Genomic DNA, 23,418 nt, shown 5'->3' on the forward strand with positions numbered 1-23,418 from the left:
TATAAAAAGTTAGCTAATCATATTACTAGGTGATAAATCACCCCAGAAAAATATTTTTACATTATCGAATGAGGTATTGATAGTTTTAAAATAATATTAGGTAGCTAATTTCAAACTCTGAATATTTAAAATGATTGCCTATTAACACGTTGAGTTTAATATAAAATAATAATATAAATAATACAAGTAATAAGTTTAGTAATTATCAATAGCTTATAGGTGATGATAACTCTTACAGTATTATAGTTAAACACCAATATTCTGGTGATGTTTAAATAAGATTAGTTACATGATTTTAATTTCTTTTACTGATACCATATTTAAACCTTGAGTTTAATATAAGCAATACGTTTAGTAATGCTACTATAGCATTATACTAATATAGTAATATTATAGTAATTATAGTAATATACTATAGTTGACTATCAACTCCAGAATATCGCTTTTATTCTTTTGACATAATCGGATTAGTATTGTCAGATCTATACCATTTAGTGAGAAATAATGGCTTCTTACTTTTTATATTAACTAATAGTACAAAAAAAAATTATATATTTTTAGTTTATTAATTCATTTCAGTAATTCTAATTTAAATTCTTATTTACGATTCTTAAAATACAAAGAGTACAAATACAAAGAGCATCGATGCAAAGAGTGTAAATACTATTATATATAGTGTACTATAGTATTGAAGAGTTTAAATTCTATACTATGGTATTAACATGACCCACCTCTAATAAAAATAGATCTTTGGAACTCAACAAAAGAGACCGCGTAAACACTGCAAGGCTTGCTGCAGTTCTTACTGGTCATTGGTGTGTAGAGACTCATGAAGAAAAACTACGTATAATAGTCATTGCAGACCCATAGGAGTAAAAAACCATAATACATTTTCTCTGTGAATGCTCGGCTTTGGCGTCCAGAATATACAGATTCTTAGGAAGACACTTCTTTGATAATTTAGCATACTGCTCATCGGTGAAGACGAAAAACCTATTAATTTATCAAAATTCTGCGAGATGGATTTAATCTCTACTCTTCTATATTAGGGTTCTTGCGAAGAATGTAGCAGCAAAACGGTGGAAAATCGCTAATTGATGTACATGGAAGTTATCTAATGGCCTGCCACTGCAAACAACCAACCATACTATAGTATTGGACAAATAGTGTAAATTCTTTACTATAGTATTGATACAAATACTTGAATACAATACTATAGTATCGATATTAGTACTCTGGCTACTGAAAGAAAAATCTTATATCTACAAATTCTAATTCATCTCTGTGTTTGGTATATTTCGGCCATCAAACAAGTTTCTATTCCAACAACAATGGATTGTGTATTAAACGCGTTCCGAAACTATTTTCCTTAAAATTTGATTCATTATAGCTTAAAACATTATTTAAATTAAATTTAATTATCACTTGTAAATACTATTAATTGGCATTTTTATTTTTATTAGATTACTTTAAAAAAGCAGTAATCAAAGAGAAATAAGTTGGCGGTACCACAAATCGTTCATCTACCAATCAAAAAACTGTAAAAGAAGATATAAAATCTGACTGGCTTGCGATATACTGACAAACTGACATAGATACAAAACTTTTTTGCGTAGGCAGTTTTTTATTTAATTTATACTTTGTTTTTAATTATACTAATTTTTGACTTTAAAACAAAATGCGGCAGTTTGCATAATTAATATGATTGCGGCAAAATGATAAAAGACAATAAATTTGGGACAAGTTCAACCCATTCAGAAATAGAAATTTCAATTTAAGTCTAGCAAACAGGTAAAAAAATTCTTGCCAAATCCTCGGTGAGATCACAGCTTAGTTCGATCATTAAAGATAGAAAAAAAAAGAATTTGTGCCAAAGTGGAAATGAAATTGTATCTCAAGTACCAATGAAGCTTCTTAAATGTAATTTATACTTTGCTCTCGACACAAATTCACAAGTTGGACTAGGGAATGGAAAATGTTGCAGTAGATATATAATAAATATAGTTTATAGAAAAACTTGTAAAATAAACGATCTGAAAGATATTAGAGTCTATAAAAGGGTTTTAAAAAATCCCAGAAGACATTGTTCGGTTGCTGCAGGTCGCATCAAGTGACAAAATGTCAACGTTTCAATTGACAATTCCAACTGGCACATGTACGAAACTGTCAGAAGACTTTAAATGGCAAACAAGAATTTTTTGCATTATATTTTTCTTTATCACTTTTTTATTATATTTTTTCGATTTTATTTTTGCAGTTAACAATTGACTTGCACCGCAAACTCGTACTTATAATAGTCAACAACCAAGTAACACAATTGAAAAAGTCAAGTATGGCTTTGGACGTGTATGCAATTATGCAGATACTTTTACTGCAGTTGGCTTTTTTTTCCTTATGGTCTTATGCACTGCAACTTAAATGGCAATTGCTTTTGTATGAAGCGGCAAACTCAATACAAACTCAATGCAAACTCAGTCAATGCTATCGAAAGGCAAGCAGAGAAGTGCATTTGACATACTTAGCCTGTACATACATTAGCCTGTTATACGGGCACAAATATACATATTCAAATACGTAAGTGATTATATGTACTTACATATTGCATTGGCGAATATATATTCAGAATCGTCTGCCGCGGTGGTTTAGCATTGCGCCAAAAGTATCTTGTAACTTGTATCTGTGTTGTTACGCTTAGTTTTGTGTGTTTTTTTCTTTGAGCTTATCGTTCTCTTTAAGCATAAAACAATTCGTTTTTATTTTACCTGCTTATTTTAATTCGTTTTTTTATTTGAAATAACTTTTTTATTGAAGTTTTCTGCTTTGGGGTTTAGTAAATGTGACTCTTCTCGTTTGTTTTGGCAGCTTTTCAATTTCGATTTTTACTTCACTTTTGAATGACAATTGCTGTTTATCTACAAAAATTTCATCTCCTTACTTTACGGACATTTTCAAGTGTTTAATTTTGATTTATTCACTTTTTTTCTTGATTATTGGCTTGACTTATGTCATTGGCACGTTGACAGTAACTGTCAATTAAATACGAAAAGTACTTCAATGGGTTTTGACTTACCGGTGCAATTTCAAATGGAATTTAAAGTTTAAATTAGTTCAATTGGAATTTTAATTGATGAAAAGTAAAAAGAAGAACATTAGTATTGAATTCTTTTCTAATTAACTGTATTCAAATTTGACTTTAGTAAGATCATATATGGAGCATAAAATTTACAATAACATTAAAATAAGATTTTTGTAACTAGAATGAAAGAGTTTACATGGAAAATAGAAGGAAGGATAATACTCTGTTAAGACACACCTTAATTTCGTTAAAATCTTAATTTCATCTTTGTTTTAACGTAGTGAAATTAAGTTGTTTTTTCCATATAAAATTAATGTTTGTAGAAGATAGCTTTTATAGCTTCAGTTTAAATGTCCAAAAATAGTTCCTGAACACAATACATAATAAAAGCATAACCTTAAAAATAGAAAGTTATTATATATTCAAGTAGTTAGGCCAGCACTACTGTACGGATGTGTAACATACAGCAAAGCCTCAAATACTGCCATAAAGCAATTACAGATAGCACAAAATCAGGCTTTAATTAAGACTAATTAAGATTCCTTGGTATATTAGAACAACAGACATGCATAGAGATCTAAGAATCGACTCAGTGAAAAAATATATCAGAGACAGAGCTCTAAAATTATTCACTAAAGTTGATACTTAACCCCGTCCTAACAATCCTCAAGTCCACTTCTGGACTCTCAGGAAGATATGCTGATCTACGGTCCGTCATCAGTTAGAAGATAAAAAAATGATAATGATTCTTGTATAGTTAAAGTTTAGTATGGGGAAGGGGTAAGCGTTCCAGCCACAAAAGGTTAAGAGTACGCAATAGCACCAACTCAAACCACAACAACAACAACAACTACAACAAATAAAATATGTCCATTTTAGATGAAGACTTCATATAACAATAAGTAGGCGACTTCTAAGTTGCCATTCTAATATAAATCGATTCATTATTTTTCAGTTAGTTTGAACTTCTATCAGCTTAAAAATTAAACCACAAATATTATAAATCTTTTATTTTGCATTTTGTATCTTCGGCGAAAATGTATTGTAGTAGTATTAAACCATTTTCAAATATTCAAATATCTACTGTGTGTTTCTTAAAACATATACATTTAGTTGCAATTTATCACTATTAAAATACTTATCATATTAAACAGTGCCTTCGGCAGTATTTAATATGTATAGTTTCTCATAAATCAAATTTATAGTTTATAGTTTTTTTTCTCAAAGTATCTTTCAAAGCAGCCACAACCAGTTTTAATAGTTGAAAAAAAAAGGTGCAAACAAATTACAATTTAAAGTGTTTGTCTACTCATAAATATTCAGGCTTCAATCCAGACTCGAACTGAGCATCAAGAGAAAAACCTATATTTATGAAGTGAAGTAGTGCAAAAATAGTGCCTCGCCCTACAAATACATTTGTTTGTATAGAATCTAAAAGATAGATACATGGTTGACAACAATCTCATATTGACAGCGAATGCATCTTTCCGTATGTGCTGAAGTGGCGTGTTGACATGCAGTAAAGACGTTCGTGCAGTTAATGTTACTTTTCGTAAGATACAATGAGTTTTTCTACTTAATGTTTAGTTTGTGTTTTTTATTTTTGAAAATTTACGGTTTTTTAATTCGCTTTAATGTTTGTCTTTTTTAGCGTTGAAATTTTTCAGTGTACTCGTACTGCAGCACAAAGCATATCTGTAAATTGTTTCTTAAGTTGCCTAATTACGAGTATAAGAAAATATGCTTCAGCCCAGCTAAAGAGTCATTTTGTGCCTTAATAGCAGTAGGCAGAGACACTGAAACACAAAAGATGTATTGCAAAAGCATCTTTTGCATTTAAATACATTTTTTTAAGGTTTTTTGAAGTCTTGTGTAGATACTCACGCGCTGGCGCGCAGCAGTTCAATTAAGTTAATTGCCATGTAATTACGTTCGCTCATTCCTTTCGATGGCTTCGCGAAGCGCTAAATTATGTTTTTCCACTCGAAAAGTCTACAAATTTTTGGTAGGTCATTTCATTTACTTTAAGCCGTTGGACGGACAACTTTAATCTTGGTTATAAAAAAAATGGTTCGAAATATTTATCTTTAGTATCACAAATAGATTATTTGAGTTTAATAAAAATTCAGCGGCTTCGCTGGCTTGGTCATGCCGTGCGAATGGAAGAAAGCAATCCGGCTAGAAAGGTGTTTGATTCGGTACCCGCAGGTAGGAAACGCGGTAGATTACGTCCACATGTCATGCGAATGGAAGAAAGCAATCTGGCTAGAAAGGTGTTTGATGCGGTACCAATAGATGGAAAACGCAGTGGAGGACGACCGCATGTCGTACGAATGAAATAAAGTACTCCGGCTAGAAAGGTGTTTGATGCGGTACCAATAGATGGAAAACGCAGTGGAGGACGACCGCATCTTCGGTGGAAGGAACGGCAGCCAACGATTTGGGGACGTTTCGTACTGCTAACTGGCGATAGCAAGCAACTAATCGGGCTGGCTGGCGGGGGCTATTCAACGAAAGTAAGTAAGTAACTTAAAAATTAAGCTTAATATTTTTAATATGTTTATTTATCGTTGAAGACGACGAGACATTCAGAAGACGAACAAACAACGAAATTGTTAACTTGCTTAAAATATATGAAAATATAGTAAGATTTGTCAAAGCACAAAGACTGTAATGGGCAGCTCATGTTGTAAGAATGGGACCTGAAAGAAATCCGGCCAACATATTTGATGTTAGTCCCATAATAACAAGGCATAGAGGCAGACGGAAGCTGAGATGGAAAGAAAACGAAGACGAAAACGAAGAGGTACGAAGACGCCAGAAAGCTCGGAGTTCTGAATTGGAAAACAACTGCACAAGATCAAGGTGCACACTGGACTGTAGTGCCAAATAAGAAGAAGAAGATTTAACTTTAAAAGTCTTTCTTTGCATGAAATAGTTATAAGACTTGTTCATTTAGTTTTTTTTTTATATATCTTATATCTTTTTTATAATTATTACTAAATTACTAAAGATTTCAATTACATTCGAAGGGTGTGCCTTGCTGTTTATATGACTTCTTTTTTTATATTCCAACGATTTTAATGCTTTTTGTTTTGACTTAATTTTATATATATTTTTTGTTTTTATTTGCTTCATTACGTGTGTTTCTCAAAGCATTCAACTTTGTTTTAAGTCTGGAAAAACAGTTGAAAAAATTCTACAGGTTTAAAGGAAATGATTATGCGCACAAGACATACCAAAATTGCCTCACTCGTTGGCACAAGAAGAGCATCTGTAAAACAAAAAACTTAAGCCACAAACTCGCTTGCGAAGATACAATGAATCCAACATTGCCGGGCATTGCTAGGCATAAGCATTTTAATGCCTTATGCGGTATTTGAAAAACATTCCTTTTAGTTTCATGGTTTTTTGTGCAATTTTTTCGGTCCTCTTGTCTGCTGCTTCAAAAGATACAAAAATACAAGTGCATACAAATGAAAGATGTGCGTATTTTAACACAAAATATTTTAAAAATTAATATTTTTTTTGCTTTGTTTTATTTTTATGGCATTTTTTTTATAAACGAAGGTAAACAAAATGTTACAAAAATAAATTCAAAAATTAACAGAAAAAAAAAAAAATAATCAGACCAAAACAAAACACAAAAAAATCTTTAGATATAAAGTAACTAGTGCGTTTCACGTACTAATGACTTAAATAATTGAATTCACATGAAAATTTAATTTTTCATTGTTTTTAACAAGTTAAAAAGTTAAAAAGTTGCTATATTTCGAGCACTTAAACTCAGCTTATACACCGAGTCAGTAAAACCAAGTGGAAAGAAGTATGCCAGTTTGTATCTGTATCTTTTCGGCTTGTGAATATATCTTTGAGTTATATTTTACCTTTGTTTTTTGGATTGCCATAGAACTGCACTGCTGTTTCGGTGTAGTTTATATTCCATATCAACTTGACAAGCTGAGTTACTGTTCAGCGCTGCAATTGCTCTTCGGTTGCAGATAAATATTTTATTTGTTCTTTTTTGTTTATTAAATTGCCTCAACTGTTGCTGAAAATGATGATCATGACACTGATGTATGTCTTTGGTGCTCAGATACGTTCTGTTTGCCGCACAGTTTTTGTTGTCGGTCAATGGTGGTGCTTTGAAGAGCAAAAGATCTTAAATTTTTACGTAAAATATTTTTCCTTTGTAACATTCGTCAATTTAAACAATGTTACTTGGAAATTTCAACACAAATTACGTTTGTGGTAATTGTAGTTAAATAAATTCTATGCTATTAATGTAGAATGGCAGCAGGAGGCAAACAGCGGCAGTAGCTGCATTATATATTTTTATTTTTAATTATTATAGTTAAGAAAGAAATAGTAAAAAATGTGAGATACTTGCTATTAAGGAATAACATACAACAATAAATGTTACTTTCATACTTTGAAATAATGAAGACTGCGGCAACATCAATGACGTTTCATTGGGAAACTACTAATGTGCTCTTTTTGCACCATACGTCAAGAATAATTGTTTCTTTATGATTTAATTTAAAATATATAATGTTTACTATATATAAAATTTTGTCGAAAATCCAACAAGAAATGCGTAGAAAGATAGGACGGCATCCTAATGAGGTGATTCATTTGCATATCATATATAGGGTTGGAGAGATTTTAAGTTTTGAACCTACCACATATGGTTACAGTGGCGGCAGAGTTTCCTCTTCTGTCCAAGTAGCGTATAAACAAAGTTTTTTCAACCTAACACATATATAGTTTGGGTTTAGTTTTTTTAAAACAAAGTTAATTGGTTATAAGTAAATTTTTTTAGTATAGCTGTTCTCTTCAGAGAACTATTTCTCTAATTTTTTTATCTTTAATTGATTGGAATTGGAATCTAAGATTATAAATAAATAAAAAGGTAGAAAAGGTTTAGCTTTTATAAGGGTCTGGGTTTATGATTTATTTTGACTATCTAGTTGATCTAGCATCGTCTAATAAGGATAAAGCTAGAAAATCTTATTTGAAATATAAGTCTTTTGGCTCGCCTGGCAGTGGAATGAAAAAATGTTATACAAAAACGACACAATAATATTGACAAAGGGATGAAAAGGCAGGTCATGGTATTGTGGAATAGTTTAATCTTACCAAGTGCACATCAACGGTAAAAAGTACACTCGATTTGTAGTAGCGTTATCGGGGAAAGATTGTTGAACTTTTATAGAAATTTCGAATTCTGACATTCGTAAAACTTTTTGACAAGATGCCAAACTTGTCATATTGGGCTTTGCTAAGTAGGAACAAGCTTTGTTTCAGCTTATGTGTAGGTGCTCATCTTTAATTGTTAGAAGATTTTATATCAGCGTTTTCATCGACTTAAGAGATTGTTCATTGTTTAATTTTAGGAACATTAAGTTGTCAATTAAGTTTAAAGACTTGCTAGGGTCGTTCACTTTTACTTAAATGAAGGACTTTTGTTTGTTTTTTTTTGTACTGATCTCTGTGTCGACTATTTTAGTCTTTATAACTGTTTTGTTGGTACCTCTACTATGACGAATATATCAATTTTTTATTCCTGGTATAATTAGAATCGACCATTATTTGTGCTCAAGTGGGTTTTGTTGTACAAATCATAGTGTACATCTAGTGTACCATAAAAATATTAGTTCTTGCTTCAATTAGTAATAATACAGACCAATAGCTATATGTATGACTTATATGATAAGCGTGTATTCTATACCAATTTTAGGTTCGTTTCATAACCTTTAATCAAAAGTTTAATTTGTTATTATATCTTTATATGTCTAAATATTTAAAAACTGAAAAGGCGAAGAATATCAGTGTATCGAATTATATCGGTATCATTCCTTTTGTAACGTTTTACAGATTTTAAGGAGTCACTTACATATACCAGATTTCAAAATAATTTACTGGAATGATCTTATCAAAATAACTTATTAGAGTAGAGTTATTAGAGTAGAGTTTTCATAAACAGTGAAGTTCTTTCTTCTTCACCAATATAAATGCTTGAACTAACATCTTCTTAATTAAACTAAAGCATAAGCGATCATACGCTTCTTGAGTAAAGACTTCTTTTTCCCCAATATCAAGTTAAGTTCCTAAACTAGTTCAGATTGTGTAATCAAGAAATTTAGAAAATCTCTCCGATATAATGTATAGTAAAGGTATCCCTAAGTTGTATTTTTTTTTCCATTTTCTTAACTTCGGAATTTACAGAAGCAGCATCCACACAACATTACCTTCTGCTGGCAGGTACACCTGCAAAACCATTATTTGCATTTTTCGCCGTATAAAATCAGCACAAGTTCATTGTGCGCAAGTTCAGTGCAACCGAATACATAGTAGATACAAAATTATTCAACTCGTTCTGCAAACAATAAAATTAACCCAACAAAAAATGCAGAGCACCAGAGAAGATACAAATAAAAATTGGAAATTGAAAAAAGGAACAAATATATACTTCAGATATTTAGATATCTTCAACTATAGTAAGTACTTGCAGTCGCCTATATAAAATACCAAATAAAAAAAAGCGATCGAATTGACAATATTTTTTTAAATTTATTTTATTTGCGAATCCACACTTAACTCGCAGATCTCGCTGTTTGCAGTGAGTGTTGCATGGACTGACTGGGCTTTTATCTGAGCACGTCGATCGCGTTTGCCACACACACAAATTGGCCTTAACTGATCTGCAGGCAATTTCTTACACAAATTTTTCATTTGTGGAGCTTTGCCGGTTTTTTGAACTTTTTTTTTTGGCTAAGTTTAGAATTTTAATATGTGAACATGAAACATGAAAGATTCAAAATCGCAATTTTGGTCATTTGACGTGATTTGCATGCAACAATATGGTGTATTGTTGTTGTACTAAAAAAGCAAAAAAGATACGTCAAAAGCATGGAAACATTCATATTTATTTGCCGCTTTGGTAAAATTTAGTTTGAAGATATGAATGAGGTAATATGGGTCAAATTCCATATAAGCCATTACTAGTGATATCAATACAAATATCAGCATTTCGAAAATCCTTTTACAATAATCGTAAAAAGTGGCGCCGCCAGATACTGCCTGCCAATGTTGCTATGATATATCTATACATATATATTTATATGATTATATATTTCTGAATTTATATCTGGTGTGTAATTTTTATACAATTTTATATTTTACTGTTAACAAAAGATTTTAGTGCTTATCATTTTTATATAAAATTTAATACTTCTTGATATTTTGTGTTTGCCTTTGTCGATTTCCTATGTTGAAAAAATGTTTTCTTTGGATTTAAACGCAACTGTCAAACACAAATAACAAATAATTTTTGTAAACTCACAACAAAAAAAAAAAAATAAATTATAATAAAAAAATAATAGTAAATAAATATGAAATACATAAAACGTTTGTATATTTCTATACATTGTCGAGATATGAAATAATAAAAGTCCATTTGTGGGTTTCTATGCCGATTCAATCGTTTGTCTGGCGGGTTTACTTAAAATATTAGTCATTATTATACAAAAAAAAAACAACAATAAAATTCTAAATAAAAAAAAAAACAAGTACAAAGCGACTTTGTTATCTCAAAAATTTTTCGGCAAAATGGATTTAAAAAGGATGAAGTGCTTTCTTTGAAGTATTGATAGCGCAAATTTTTGTTTGTTTTTTTCTACTTATGATATAATTTTATCACTGGCATTAAATTTGATAAAAATTCGAATAAAAATTTACATTTATAAATAAACAACAACGCAAGTTAAAAGTATTTTTGAAAATGACCAAATATATAAAGAAAGTCCATGGGGTTTTAGAAATCTACCGCTTCGTCTTAAAATCTTAAAAGTATGATTTTAATTCTCAATACAAGGAGTACGGGTTTTCCAAATTTTTATTTGTTTTCTTTCTTTTTTTTTTGTAAGGTTAGTGTCAAGCAGTGAGTAATCGTCTCTAGAGGCGCGGAATACTTTGGTATGCCTATGTTCCAAATTAAATATTATTTAAGTCTTTAAGCACGCTTCATCAATCAGTTATGTTAGAGACAGAACCATGTGTTTGTGATTTTTAACAAAGCATTTGTTTATTTACTTAAGAAACAGGGAAAGTATATATATATATATACGAGTATTAGCAAATATTATCGAAAAATATGAAATTATAATGCTAAAGGCGCCTGATCTACTTTGAACTGTAGCTTAAATATATTTCTATACATTCTTTGGTTGAGTTTAAATTTATTTTATTATTTTAGTTCTTAAACTTACTTGTAACACTTTTTAATACTTTCTTTTTTTTTTTTATTCTTTCGTTGGTTGCTAAATGTGTTACGATAGTGTAAACATTTCTGCAATTATCGTTAATTGAAATGCGTTAATTGTAAATTGCCCTAGTTAAAGTTTACCTTTGCGGCATGTAGGTAAATTGAATCACCTAACTAAACTTAACTAAATTCAAATAAAAACACTTTATTTTTTAATCTATAATTAATGCTGATTTCTTTTTATCTATAATTTTTTTAGATTTCTTTTAATACAGATAAGCCATAATGTCATATAGATAGTCTATGACGTTATAAAATTATATTACAGCTACGTATATATGTGAATTAAAATTTAATTTTTATAATGATAGCTAAGTAATTGAAAAGTAATTTTATTATACATATCAATATATAAATATTACATGTACACATATCTCTATATATATAGACATAAAAATGCGAAATTCCGGAATACGTGTTTAATAGTCAATATTAGACTTTCTGAATATATTATCATCGATTTTTAATCATCATTTTTTTATGTAAATATAAATAATTTTGACTATAATTAATGTTTGTAATCGTAGAATTTTCTTTTTATAGTATGTTACTAGAGTTTATAACAAAAGTATCTTTTTCTTAGCTTTATACTTATACGTAAAAGCTTTTAGATGTATATTATTATTTTTCAAATTTATATTACTTGAACATACTACTGGTAATTTTACATTTACTGAGTGCTTTTGAGAAGAGTTTTGTTTTAAATACCATGCTTAAGAATTTAAATATATATTTAATGAGACTTTGAAGTTTTTTTATAGTATCTTTACAATATTTTAATTAATACAATTACGAAATTATGTTAATTTGCTAATTATGTAACAATTAGTCGCATTTACCACCCAACAATATTTGAGACAAGTGGGTCAGAACAGCAGAATAAGACAATAATTCTATTGTCGAGTACAAGATTCTTTAAATGTGTTTCACTAATTATGATAGTAAGAATGTTTGAGATAACTGAATCAAGAGAGTGTATTTTTTAATGGGTTAGTTGTCGTAATGTAAACACTAGTGTAAATATTATTAAATGAGCTTCGCATATATGAAAATATTGTTACTTAGAAGTAAACTATAACTATCATTCTATTTTTCGAAAAACTATGAATTTTATATATATATACTTGTATATTAGATCTATTTATAATTATAATAATTCACTTTCATTATTTTTCTATTTAAAAAGATTTTGGTATATATTTTTTCATTTTCGTTTTCACCTCGATCACTATCACTTTTTATTGTTCTTTATCATATGACCAAACCCTCATATTTCTTCAAAACACAATTAAGCACAAATTGCAGATATTAAATTTTGACATAAATGCAATTATCAATAAATTCTTCTTATTTTCTTCAATATTCGATATCATATGATATCATATTTCATTTCCAAGAAATCAAATCAAATTCATACATATAAAATGTACCAAATATGTCAACGATCAAACAAAAGGGTTAAAATATTTCCCTTTCATCTTTCATAATCAAAAAAAAAACTTTTTTTTTCTAGGAATTTCCCAAATAAACATTTGTAAGCCCCTTTAAGTACATTGTAACTATTCTGTATTCTGTTAAAAAAATAAAAATAATTATGGTTAAGCATTTACTGTTAATGAATGCCAGCCACAGCTCTTGGCTTACAGTCAACAGTCAATAGTCAGTCCCGTGCATTCGAATAAAAAGTGATCTGTCATATTTAAAGTCCCATAATGCCAGCAAATCCAACAAGTTCACAAAGCGCGTAGACGCAAAACCCAACTGCGAGCATTTTACTTAATTCAATTGTGTGTGTGTGTGTGAGTGTGATTGTGTGTGAGTAAGTAGGCAACTTTTTAACTTTGTTGCTGTTGGTGTTGTTGTTGTTGTATGTTTATTAGACGTTGTTGGTTTTATCAGTGGTTGCGATATGACATACACATGACAAGGTAATGTCGGCACAAGCGGCAAAAAAGCGTTTGACATTTTTTTTTTTCATATGAAATGACAATAGACAAATAAAGCCTCCAAATGTATAATAAAAAAAAACAATAACAAAACATACCGTAAATTATATATTTCTTTAATGCATGGAATAAAATACAAATAAACTGATATATGTGTTTGTATGTATGTATGTATGTATGTATGTAAAATAATGTTGACAAAATGCTCTGCAAATAAAAGTTTTTAAGCGCACACAAAACGCAGGCAAAGAAGCAAAAAGTTTACTTAAGTGGGTGTGCTGCACTTAGTGGCACGAGACGGGTTAAGTGCGCTTCGATACAAAAACAAGAAAATAAAACAAAAACAAGAAACAATAACAATAAAACAAAAACAAATTGATATTGTAGTAAAATTAATTAAATTGACATTAAATGAATTGTTATTGTTTTTAAAGTGGCACAGTAAATGGAAAGAATTTTATATTTGCGTGTCGAGCGGTACGTACGCCAAGCCAAGCCAAGCCAAGTCAAGTCACACAAAGTATCTGAATCTGAGTTCAGTTCGTTAAAAAGTTATTTCCACAACTGGCAAAATAGATTGCTAATGAATCATTTTGTGGGCAATAAATTGTGTGAAGTCAAACATAAATTTGCAAAAGTTGAAATCGTTGAAAGAAAATCAAACTAAATTCAAAATGCTTTCAAAACTCTGCACTGCAGACGGGCGAGAGCAGAGAAGATGTACGCATAGTTTTGATTTTGTTTAACACAAAAACCAAGAAAAATCATTTAATTTGCATGTCAGTTTAGCGGAAAAACTTATTTCGTTTTTATTTGGATACAAATTTATTTGTTGAAAAAGGAATTTCGCAATGGTCTGCTTAAACATACCAAAAAGAAAAAACAAAAACAACAACCACAGTTATAAATGCTTTAGCTTTTAAGAGACGTTCAATAAACAACAACAACAATAAAAGGTTCTTTTAAAGTTATTATAGCTTAAAAAACAGAAGAGTATGAAAAACAAAAACAATGCTATTTATAGCAAATACAATGAACTAGGAATATGTTTTGCGCTTATATATACATAGCTATAGTTGCATGTATGCACACATTGCATATAAATTTGTTTGATCTCGTAGGATTCCCTTTGATGATGATAATACACACTTGCTTGTATACAACAAAAAAAAAAATACATTTCTGTATGCTAATGATGTCGTCGATCATAATGAATGAACCTATAATGATGTTAATAATGCTGTTGTGGTTGAGAGAAAATGCCATTTTTCTGCTTTGATCTTATTTGTGTGGTTATTATTTTGTTGCTGTGCGGTGTTGTTGGGTTCCTCTGTTTTTGTTTTTGTTTTTATTTCGCCTCTTTTATGTGAAGTAGGAAATAAATTTAGTTTTTTTCTTCGTTTTGTGGTAGTAGCGGCAGTTGTGGAAGAACTACTACAGCTGTTTAATGTTTCTGAACATTTTAAAAATTTATGATGAGTTATTGTGTGTTGTGTAGAATGTTCATTCCTCGCTGCCGCTGGAGTATTTAAAAAATCTTTTTTATTTTTATTTTTATTTCAAAAAAAAATCTCATATTTGATTTTGATTTACATAAAGTTATTGCCGTTGTTGTACGAGTAAATAAATTAGAAGATTAAATATAAAACAATGCGGGACCTGTGAATTTTATTCGAGTGGTAGATCAACTCTACAAAAAACTTTGGTGACTCACTCAGATGAATGGTTAATAAAAAAGGATTAACACAAAAAAAAATAATTTGTACCTTTATTTACACAGAAGTGAAACTCCTTTCCTTGAAATTAGCTCAATCCTTATTATTATGTTTTATTTATTTTCTTTTACACAAAAATATGTTAACAGATATATAATTTAAAATTTTCAAATTTTCAAATCAAAATAGTATATTATATAGACCGTGTGCGAATTCGAGTAAATTGATGGTAAATTGAGGGAAATAGTATGTTATGTCGGTATAGCAGCGCATGTTGGTATTTACCAGAATTTCGAGTAGGGTAAATTAGATAAAAATTAGGTAATTTAGATGTTACAATTGTGAAAATTTTAAAAGATGTTTAATAAATAAACTTGAAAACTTTTAACCAAAAATAATAAATAAGTGCAATAAATAAATATTGACATAAGTGCAGTGTGCAGTCAATTTACTTGAACTCACACACGGCCTAAGACGAAGAATGTCGTTACATTTTATAATTTATATTTCAATAATATGAAATAGTAAAATAGTCAAACTTCCATAACTCGAAATACCATTTTGCAAAGAAAGGGTTCGACTTATGGAGACTTCAAGTTAAAGTATTTTTTGTGATTGTAGGTAATTTGCTCTCCAAACCCTGTTGAACTTTATTTTGAGTTATAGAAATTCGAGTTATGGGGAAGTTTGATTGTGTATAGTTGGTTATAGTGACGACAGATTTTCCTCTTCTGTTCAAGTATCGCATACATAGTTATCACACATCCTGGTATGAGATTCTGTTTTAGAATCAACATACGTGGTTGTTTAAGGAAACTATTCTTTACATATTTTTAAACAGGTTAATTGGTCAAAAGTAGATAATATACAACTTTTTAAATTGGTTTTAAAAAATACATACTTTATTGTCAAAATTTGGACATGGGCGTTATTGTAGTATTTATTCCGAATTTAAATTCAGGGTTATATCTTTGAAGACTATAATTTAGCTACAAGTAAATTTTCTAAAAAATTCCAAATTATTAATATGTACTTATTATTAGATGTTGTGAATTAGTGCACTACAATTTAGTATAATAGTTTTTTTTCAACTGTTGATATCAACTAACATAATTGCTATCAAATTACTCGTACACATAAAATCAAAAAATAATTGAAATGACTTAATTTCAATGATTTTCAAAAAAACTCTAAACTCTAAAAGTAAAACAAAAACTTCATCTTACAAAAATGCAAAATAACATAAAATAATAATTAAGCGCCATTAAAACAGTTGTCTTCCAAAGAATTTCGAAATTAAAAACTACTCTAAATGCGAGGAATAAACGAACCGGCAGTATAAGCATAACAAAAAATCCCATTGGACTGAGATATTGTTCCATCAGCATCATTATGCAGCGAAAAACACTAATTTACAAAAATTTAAACACTTAAATTACTAAATAAAGCAAAGAAACCGAACACAAAAGTAACTCCAAATTGAGGCTGCTGCCGTGTAGGCCAAAAAAATAGGCGTTACCAATGTAAACCCTGAAGGTTTCAGTTCGATATCGCGCCAAGGGTATTCCTAAGTGCAGCAGCAGATAAGGAAAGATACGAGCATAACATGGAAAACAACAAATATACCTTAATAGAGTGAAGTAAGAAGATACAGAAACAAGCGCAAAGGAATGGAAATAATGACGATAAGTATGGAGCAGTTCAGTGTGGCAGACAAGCATTCAGTAGAATTCAGTTGCGGCTTATAAGAAAACGATTCTCTTCTGAAGTCTTGAAAACATTTTCTTTTGATTTGAATTTTTTTTATTTTCAATTTTTTTTTATTTAAAATTTTTTTTTTTATTTGTTACTAAAGATGATGACGGAACGGCAAGGTAGAGAACAGAAAAAGGTTGTGATAAGGTATGTGCCGTGAAAGATGGGAAGAAAGCAGCTAAAGGTGTTAATGGACTTTTATGCCGAATTTAAAAGCGGTTTCGATAATTCTGTCGGTAGACAACAGACAAGCATTAAGATTTTTCTTTTTCAACGTTTTTTTTTAATCAATAGCTTTTTACTAAAAATTACTTTTTTTTAAAGAATAAAATTAAGGTTTTCATGGTGAATTAGTGTATGCATTTTTTGATATGATTCAGCTAAAATGTAACCGATTTTTAAGAAAATTGTTGGTAAGATAGGTTCATAAAAAAAAATTAATGTAAAGTATTGATTGATTCGTTCAAATTTTTTAATATGTAGGTGAAATGCAATAGAGATCGAAATGTATAGTAATTTGCTATGTAACACTATTTAATATTTGATTAGTAATATATTAATATATATAGAAATGTTATGTTTCTAATGAGACATATATGTATAATTACGAGTTCTAAAAATTAAAAATGCTTAATTAATTGTATATAGTTCTTAAAATCCGGCAATATTGTTATCAATGCACTTAACAATAAATTGTTAATCAATTATTTTGTATATGTTCACCTACTTTAAAGCAAGCCTCTATATGTCCAATGCTCTGATTAGAAACTCAAATGGATGTAACAATATTGTAAATAATATTTGTATAATTTTTTATGTGTGTATAAATTGAACAAATGAATAATAATGCAATTTTCCAGTTCACCAAAAAGCTAACACAGTCGTGGTGAGTTTCTATTTGTAATGAAAACAAAAGCAAATCAATCAAAAAGTCTTTAAACTGTTTTGGCAAACCATCAATTCTTGTATTTGGTTTAATTAACACGATAATGATTGATATGTTAATGATTGACATTTAAAATATTTTCGCACAAACAACAAAAAGTCAATCAAGAGTTTTGATGAAATTATATTTACTAGCAATGTAAAGTAAAACATTTCGTCTAGAAAAATTATTTTTACTAACATTTTTACAAAGGTTTACTCCATATTTAAAGCCTGAATTAAAAAAAATTATTACACACTAAAAAAAAATTATTTTTCTGGAACCACATCACATTAAAGCGTTAAGTGTAAAGAATGAGCTTAACTTTTAAGTCTAAACTCTATATTCAGACAAAGAGAAATGTGAATAAAACATTTATTAAATCAAATGTGCCGCAAAATATGACAAACAAAAATACAACCAGAAAAAGAAAACCGAATAAAATTAAAATTATATTATCTATATTTCAATGTACATTCTACTGACATACAACATATGTATGTATAGCTACATACATATATAGTATATGAGTAAGACGCATTTGTGTGGATATGGATAGGTATCCATAAAAAATTCATTAAAAAACAATTACAATAACACAAAGATGCCGCTTATAATAAAATTCACACAAAATCAAAATACAAAAAACACTCAATTAGTTACTCTCAATCCATCAATCTTCAAAAATACACTCATTACCTACAAATGTATCTATAAAGTAGCCGCCGTATAAAAGTAAGTACAGCACTTCAAAGATAAACTTTAGCAAAGCACTTGACTTTCAAAGTATTTAAGCGCAAAAAAAGAGATAATAAAAAAACATTTTTTTAAAAATAAATAAATAAAACATATTGTATTTGAGAAATGTTGAAAAGTAAATAAAAATAATTCATAAATTGACAAAATTGAAATTTTAAACTACTTGTGTTTACACTGTTGTATTTGTTTTTGCAGTTGCTGTTTTTTTAATTGTTGTTGTGTGGTTACAATAAATGAAGACACTTAAGTCAAGTTAATTGACGCGCCTTTAGTGTCAACTGATTCAGTCTACACGTCTGCAATAAACGTATTGTATAAGTAGCTACATTTTAACACCTGAGCCTATTCTCACCTATGCACAGCAAAAGGTCTTTTAACATATACGTATTATGTTCAAATTTTACAGAAAAAAGTTAAAACATGAAAAGTATCTTACAGATACAATGATGTGGTGCTAAAGATAAACAAAAAAAAAAACTTTTTTCCAATGATTTTCGATATTTTCATGTATAATTTTTTATGTTATTATTTTTTCTTTTAACAAAATGCAAACAAACATTAAAGTTAGAAATTACAAAATATGCCTTTAATGAAATTGTCTTTTTCAGTTGTCAATAAAAGACAACTACAACAACAACAACACCAAGAGCACAATGACAATTTAATGATAAGAGCAAATAATGTTGATAAGCAAACGTTTGCTTTTGTGTACTTGATAATAATAATAATAACAATCATTATCATTAAAGAAATTAACATCATTTTCATTTAAGTTCATTTGAAATTATTTATACTTTTATATATCCAAATTATTGCTTATATACGTGTATAATATAATAAACATTTTTAGATATATTGTATAAATACTTCTAGAACTTTATATAACGCATAGCTCGTAAACTTTTGAGGAAATGCCATAAATATATTTTATAATTTTATAGCATTTTTTTACGAAAGTTCTCAAAAGTTTTTATTTAGCTGTACCTATTCTCGATTTTTATCGTTTTTTATCATAATAAAACTATGTACACATAGTATTGCTTTTAACAATTTACGCATTTTATACTTAAATTTTTAAATGAAAACTTTTGCTATTTTCATTGGCTTTACAAGTATTATTTACCACCAACAAAAAGTGAAGAGTGATATCGTAACGAATGAGATGATGTTATTAATGCCCAGATGACAGTTGTTGGGATAAATGAAATAAAAATGGATTCGCTACAGAACGAGGAAACCATGTAATTACAGTACCTAAAAGTACACAGTTGGAGATATGAGTTACAACGAACTATCTGTAAAGGTGCAATTGTATGTTGCAGAGAACTACAAAGAAGAATGGAAGTAACATTTGAAAAATTTCTGTATTGATTTGTACTGTAGAAATGGCTTAACTAATTAAATTATATAAATTTATCATTGCATGTCTAATTGGAGAAAATGTCATATGATCACCAATAAGTAATGTAAAAAAACTCATACCGAATATGCGAATTAGACTACCCACGATGTAGCTAATTTAATTATTGTTTCTGTTAATTAACAGAATAATATATGTTAGAAAATGTTAGAAGTAATTATTAATAGTAGTAGTATTAAACAATCGACACTATTTTTAATAATAGAATTTATTTATATGACAAAAGTAAGATTAGGACAAATAATTTTTAAGTTTATAAAAAAAATTCTTATTTTTTGTAAGAATTATTTTATTTTAAAGTTTTTTTGTGAAATATTCAAAAATAAAACATGCTACTTCTATGTAATCATAAAATTAATTCAATTTAAAAGTGTTTATTTTGTCTATATTTTTATCTTTAGGAAGAAATACGTCAAAATTTCTTTAATTATAATGGCTTTCATAAATTTTTTTTATTATATTCTATATTTAACTCCCCTTGAGAATCAACATTAGGATCAGGATCTAATATAAATTAATATTAATAATGCTATATCTACGTCATTCTCTTTATTCTATCGTCTATATTGAACAAAAAATTATTAAGGTTATATATTTTTTGTAATTTTACATTTTCGGTCGATTTTATGTTTATTTTAAAACAATGCTATTACCATTTTTAATGATTATCTTCAGGAAGACGATCATTTCCAATAACTTTTGTATTTTATCCTGTTTATAACGCTTCAGTTTTATTGGTCTTGCAGCCAATATGAAGGAAATTAATATTTTGACATTTCGAAATCTGTTAGCTCCAACGAACTTATTGACAGGTCATTGACAGATCGTTGACAGTATCGCAAAGTTTGACATTTCGCTGGGCAAGTATAATTTCGAAATTAAAAAGCATAAATATGAAATTATTTTTATATTCAATCAAAAAATCACATGGAGGTTAATTCAACATTAAATATTATATCTAAATATTGTTAAGTTTGCTATTAATATGATATATGCTGCTGATTTTTATCTTAATTTTGAACAAAAGTTAACTTTAATCTGTTATCTTTCTCAAGCAAACTGTAACGTTGGTAGAACGTACATCAATATAACGAACTGAGCATTTTAATAGCACAACTTTAGTTGTTAAAATAATGTATTTTAGCACATCAAAGTTAAATTTTTATCTATTTTTCTATCTATTCAGTTTGTATTGCAGTGTAAGTTTTTACATGCGAAACTTAAAATTTCACGATCACGTAACTTCTAAGAATAAATTTAATGGCCCCGCAAGTGTTTGTTTATCTGAAGTATTTGATCTTTTTGGCACAATGAAGCAGACAAGCAGACAGATACATTTCAGTACAAGAATAGATACACGCACTACGCATCTCGAAGTTGTACTCTGCTAAGAGTACGTGTTTAAGCTATGCACATTTAATTGCTACATAAACAGACACAAACTTAAACATCAATTAAAGAGCGCTTAAGTACAGCTCAACTGGCGATTTCAATACGCCAAGGCGGTACATTTGAAGCACACACAGCGACTGTTTCAACACATTAAGAAAAAAATTTAAATTGACAAGCTGCAAAGTTCAATTGCCAGGGTAAGCGTTAACAGCTCTTTAATTACTTTGCATCAAATCGTATATAATCGTATTTCTATACTTCATTTCGTATGAGATCATAGCTCTTTTAAGTACGTAACATATAATGCAGATGAGTGAACACGTATCGATATAACTTCACTTGGAATTGTTTTTTAAACTTACCCTCAATTCTGCTTCCAGCTGATTTGTATGTCCCGCCAAATTTGGCATGGCCGTCATATTGTAACCGAGTCCTTGACATGCCGTCACTGTTATCCTTTGACACTGTAATCCATTTGTGGTTTGTGTGGCAACCAAACCGGCTGCCAAGGTCTTTGTGCACGTTGAGGTTGCAATAACAATAAAAATTATTTCAAGACGTAAGCTAAACATCTTGTACTTCTTTCAGTTGTTGTTGTTGTCGCCGTTGTTGTTGTTATTGTTTTTCGTTAAACGTGTTCAGTTAATTTATTTTTATTTTATTTTACTAAAACACCAAAAATATTTCAAAGAATTTTTTTTATTTTAATTTTATGATCTTGCGAATTAAACAAAGTGCCGCTTGAAAATTAGCATCTTTTTGATTTGATTTTCTTAAGTAAACAAAACAGAAATTCTAATTTTTTTCACTCCAAGTAAACAACAATCTATTTGTTGATTATAGCTACTTTTTAAAGTTGTTCTTATTTTGTTAGATGTTTATATTGTACGGTAGGAAATTAAACATCAAAAGCTTTGGTATTTCATATTTTCATTATTATAATATATAAAAATATATGAAACAATTATTTTTTGCAATGTAAATAGAATTTTAAACGCGTGCAACACACATATTTTTGATTCAGAAAACGTCCGTCAACCGACGACACCCCAAACACTTTGAACGTCGAAAACGAACTGACGATATTCAACATTGCTCTGTTGGTTTTTACTAAACTTGTTCTGTTATGTTCGATATGGTTGCATTGTGTTTGAGTTTGACGTGAAGGCTCAAGCAGTGGTTCGATAGAATTTGTTTTCATTTGCCTTTATAACCATGAGAGTTTGACTTGATGAATGTAATTTTGTTGTTGTTGTTTTTTCATATGTCTTCCTACTACTGCATAATTATATTAAATTGCTATTAAGTTCGAATCAAACCTATTTGCCATCGTATTGAGTTTTCTAGTTTTCTTGAACTGTCCGACTGTGGTAAAAAGTTGTATCAGTCTAATGGGGTGGCAAAAAGTACCGAGCATTTTTGTTCTACTGATCTTATTGAGTACTGCTTCTCATATGAAATATTTGTACACATACACTAGTTTCAGGACTTATTATTATACAACAATTAAAAAAATTTTATAAAATCTATTGACACTCTATAACCGGTAGCTTAGAATTTGAATACTGGAAGTGTCTTACTTTATATATAAAACAGATGTCAGATCCGTCACTATGGTGTATAATTTCAGAGAAAGGCTTTTACACATTTTTTTTGTATTATTAAATATATTGGTTAGTCTTGAATACAAGAAAAAAATGGGTCTTAGTCAATTTACAAAGAGAAGTGTTTCTGTATATAGACATCTATATTTATAGCAAAATTTATATGATTTTTGAGTACTATTTAATATGTTGCATAGACTTGAAGTGGTAGGAATGATATATTTAACATTTAAACTAATTTTCATAGAGCATCGACAGTTTGATTTTTAAAAAAATACAACAAACATATAGATCTCAGTCGATTTACAATGAAATATATATCCATAAGAAGACATATCCATTTTAAATAGATAAATTTAATATGATGTGTTGTTGCTGGAAATTTACAAAAAACTATAATACTATATAAAATTTGTTATATTTTATATTTATATCACTAAGAGCGTGGTACCAATCTTAAAAATATGCCAATTTTCATAATAATGTCAAGCAACCAGATT

General features: G+C 29.0%; 1 protein-coding gene across 1 annotated transcript in view; it reads right to left on the reverse strand.

Annotated features, from left to right (window-relative positions):
* Positions 1–21,930, reverse strand: part of LOC119671545 (frizzled-3) — a 42,683-nt gene extending 20,753 nt beyond the window's left edge. Inside the window, exon 1 of the mRNA XM_038082234.1 lies at positions 21,677–21,930. Coding sequence (XP_037938162.1) covers positions 21,677–21,886 — 210 coding nt within the window. The 5' untranslated portion in view covers positions 21,887–21,930. The remainder of the gene's footprint in view (positions 1–21,676) is intronic.
* Positions 21,931–23,418: the final 1,488 nt, after the last annotated feature.

This window comes from Teleopsis dalmanni, chromosome 1 (assembly GCF_002237135.1).
Source record: "Teleopsis dalmanni isolate 2A chromosome 1, ASM223713v2, whole genome shotgun sequence".
NCBI lineage: Eukaryota > Metazoa > Arthropoda > Insecta > Diptera > Diopsidae > Teleopsis > Teleopsis dalmanni.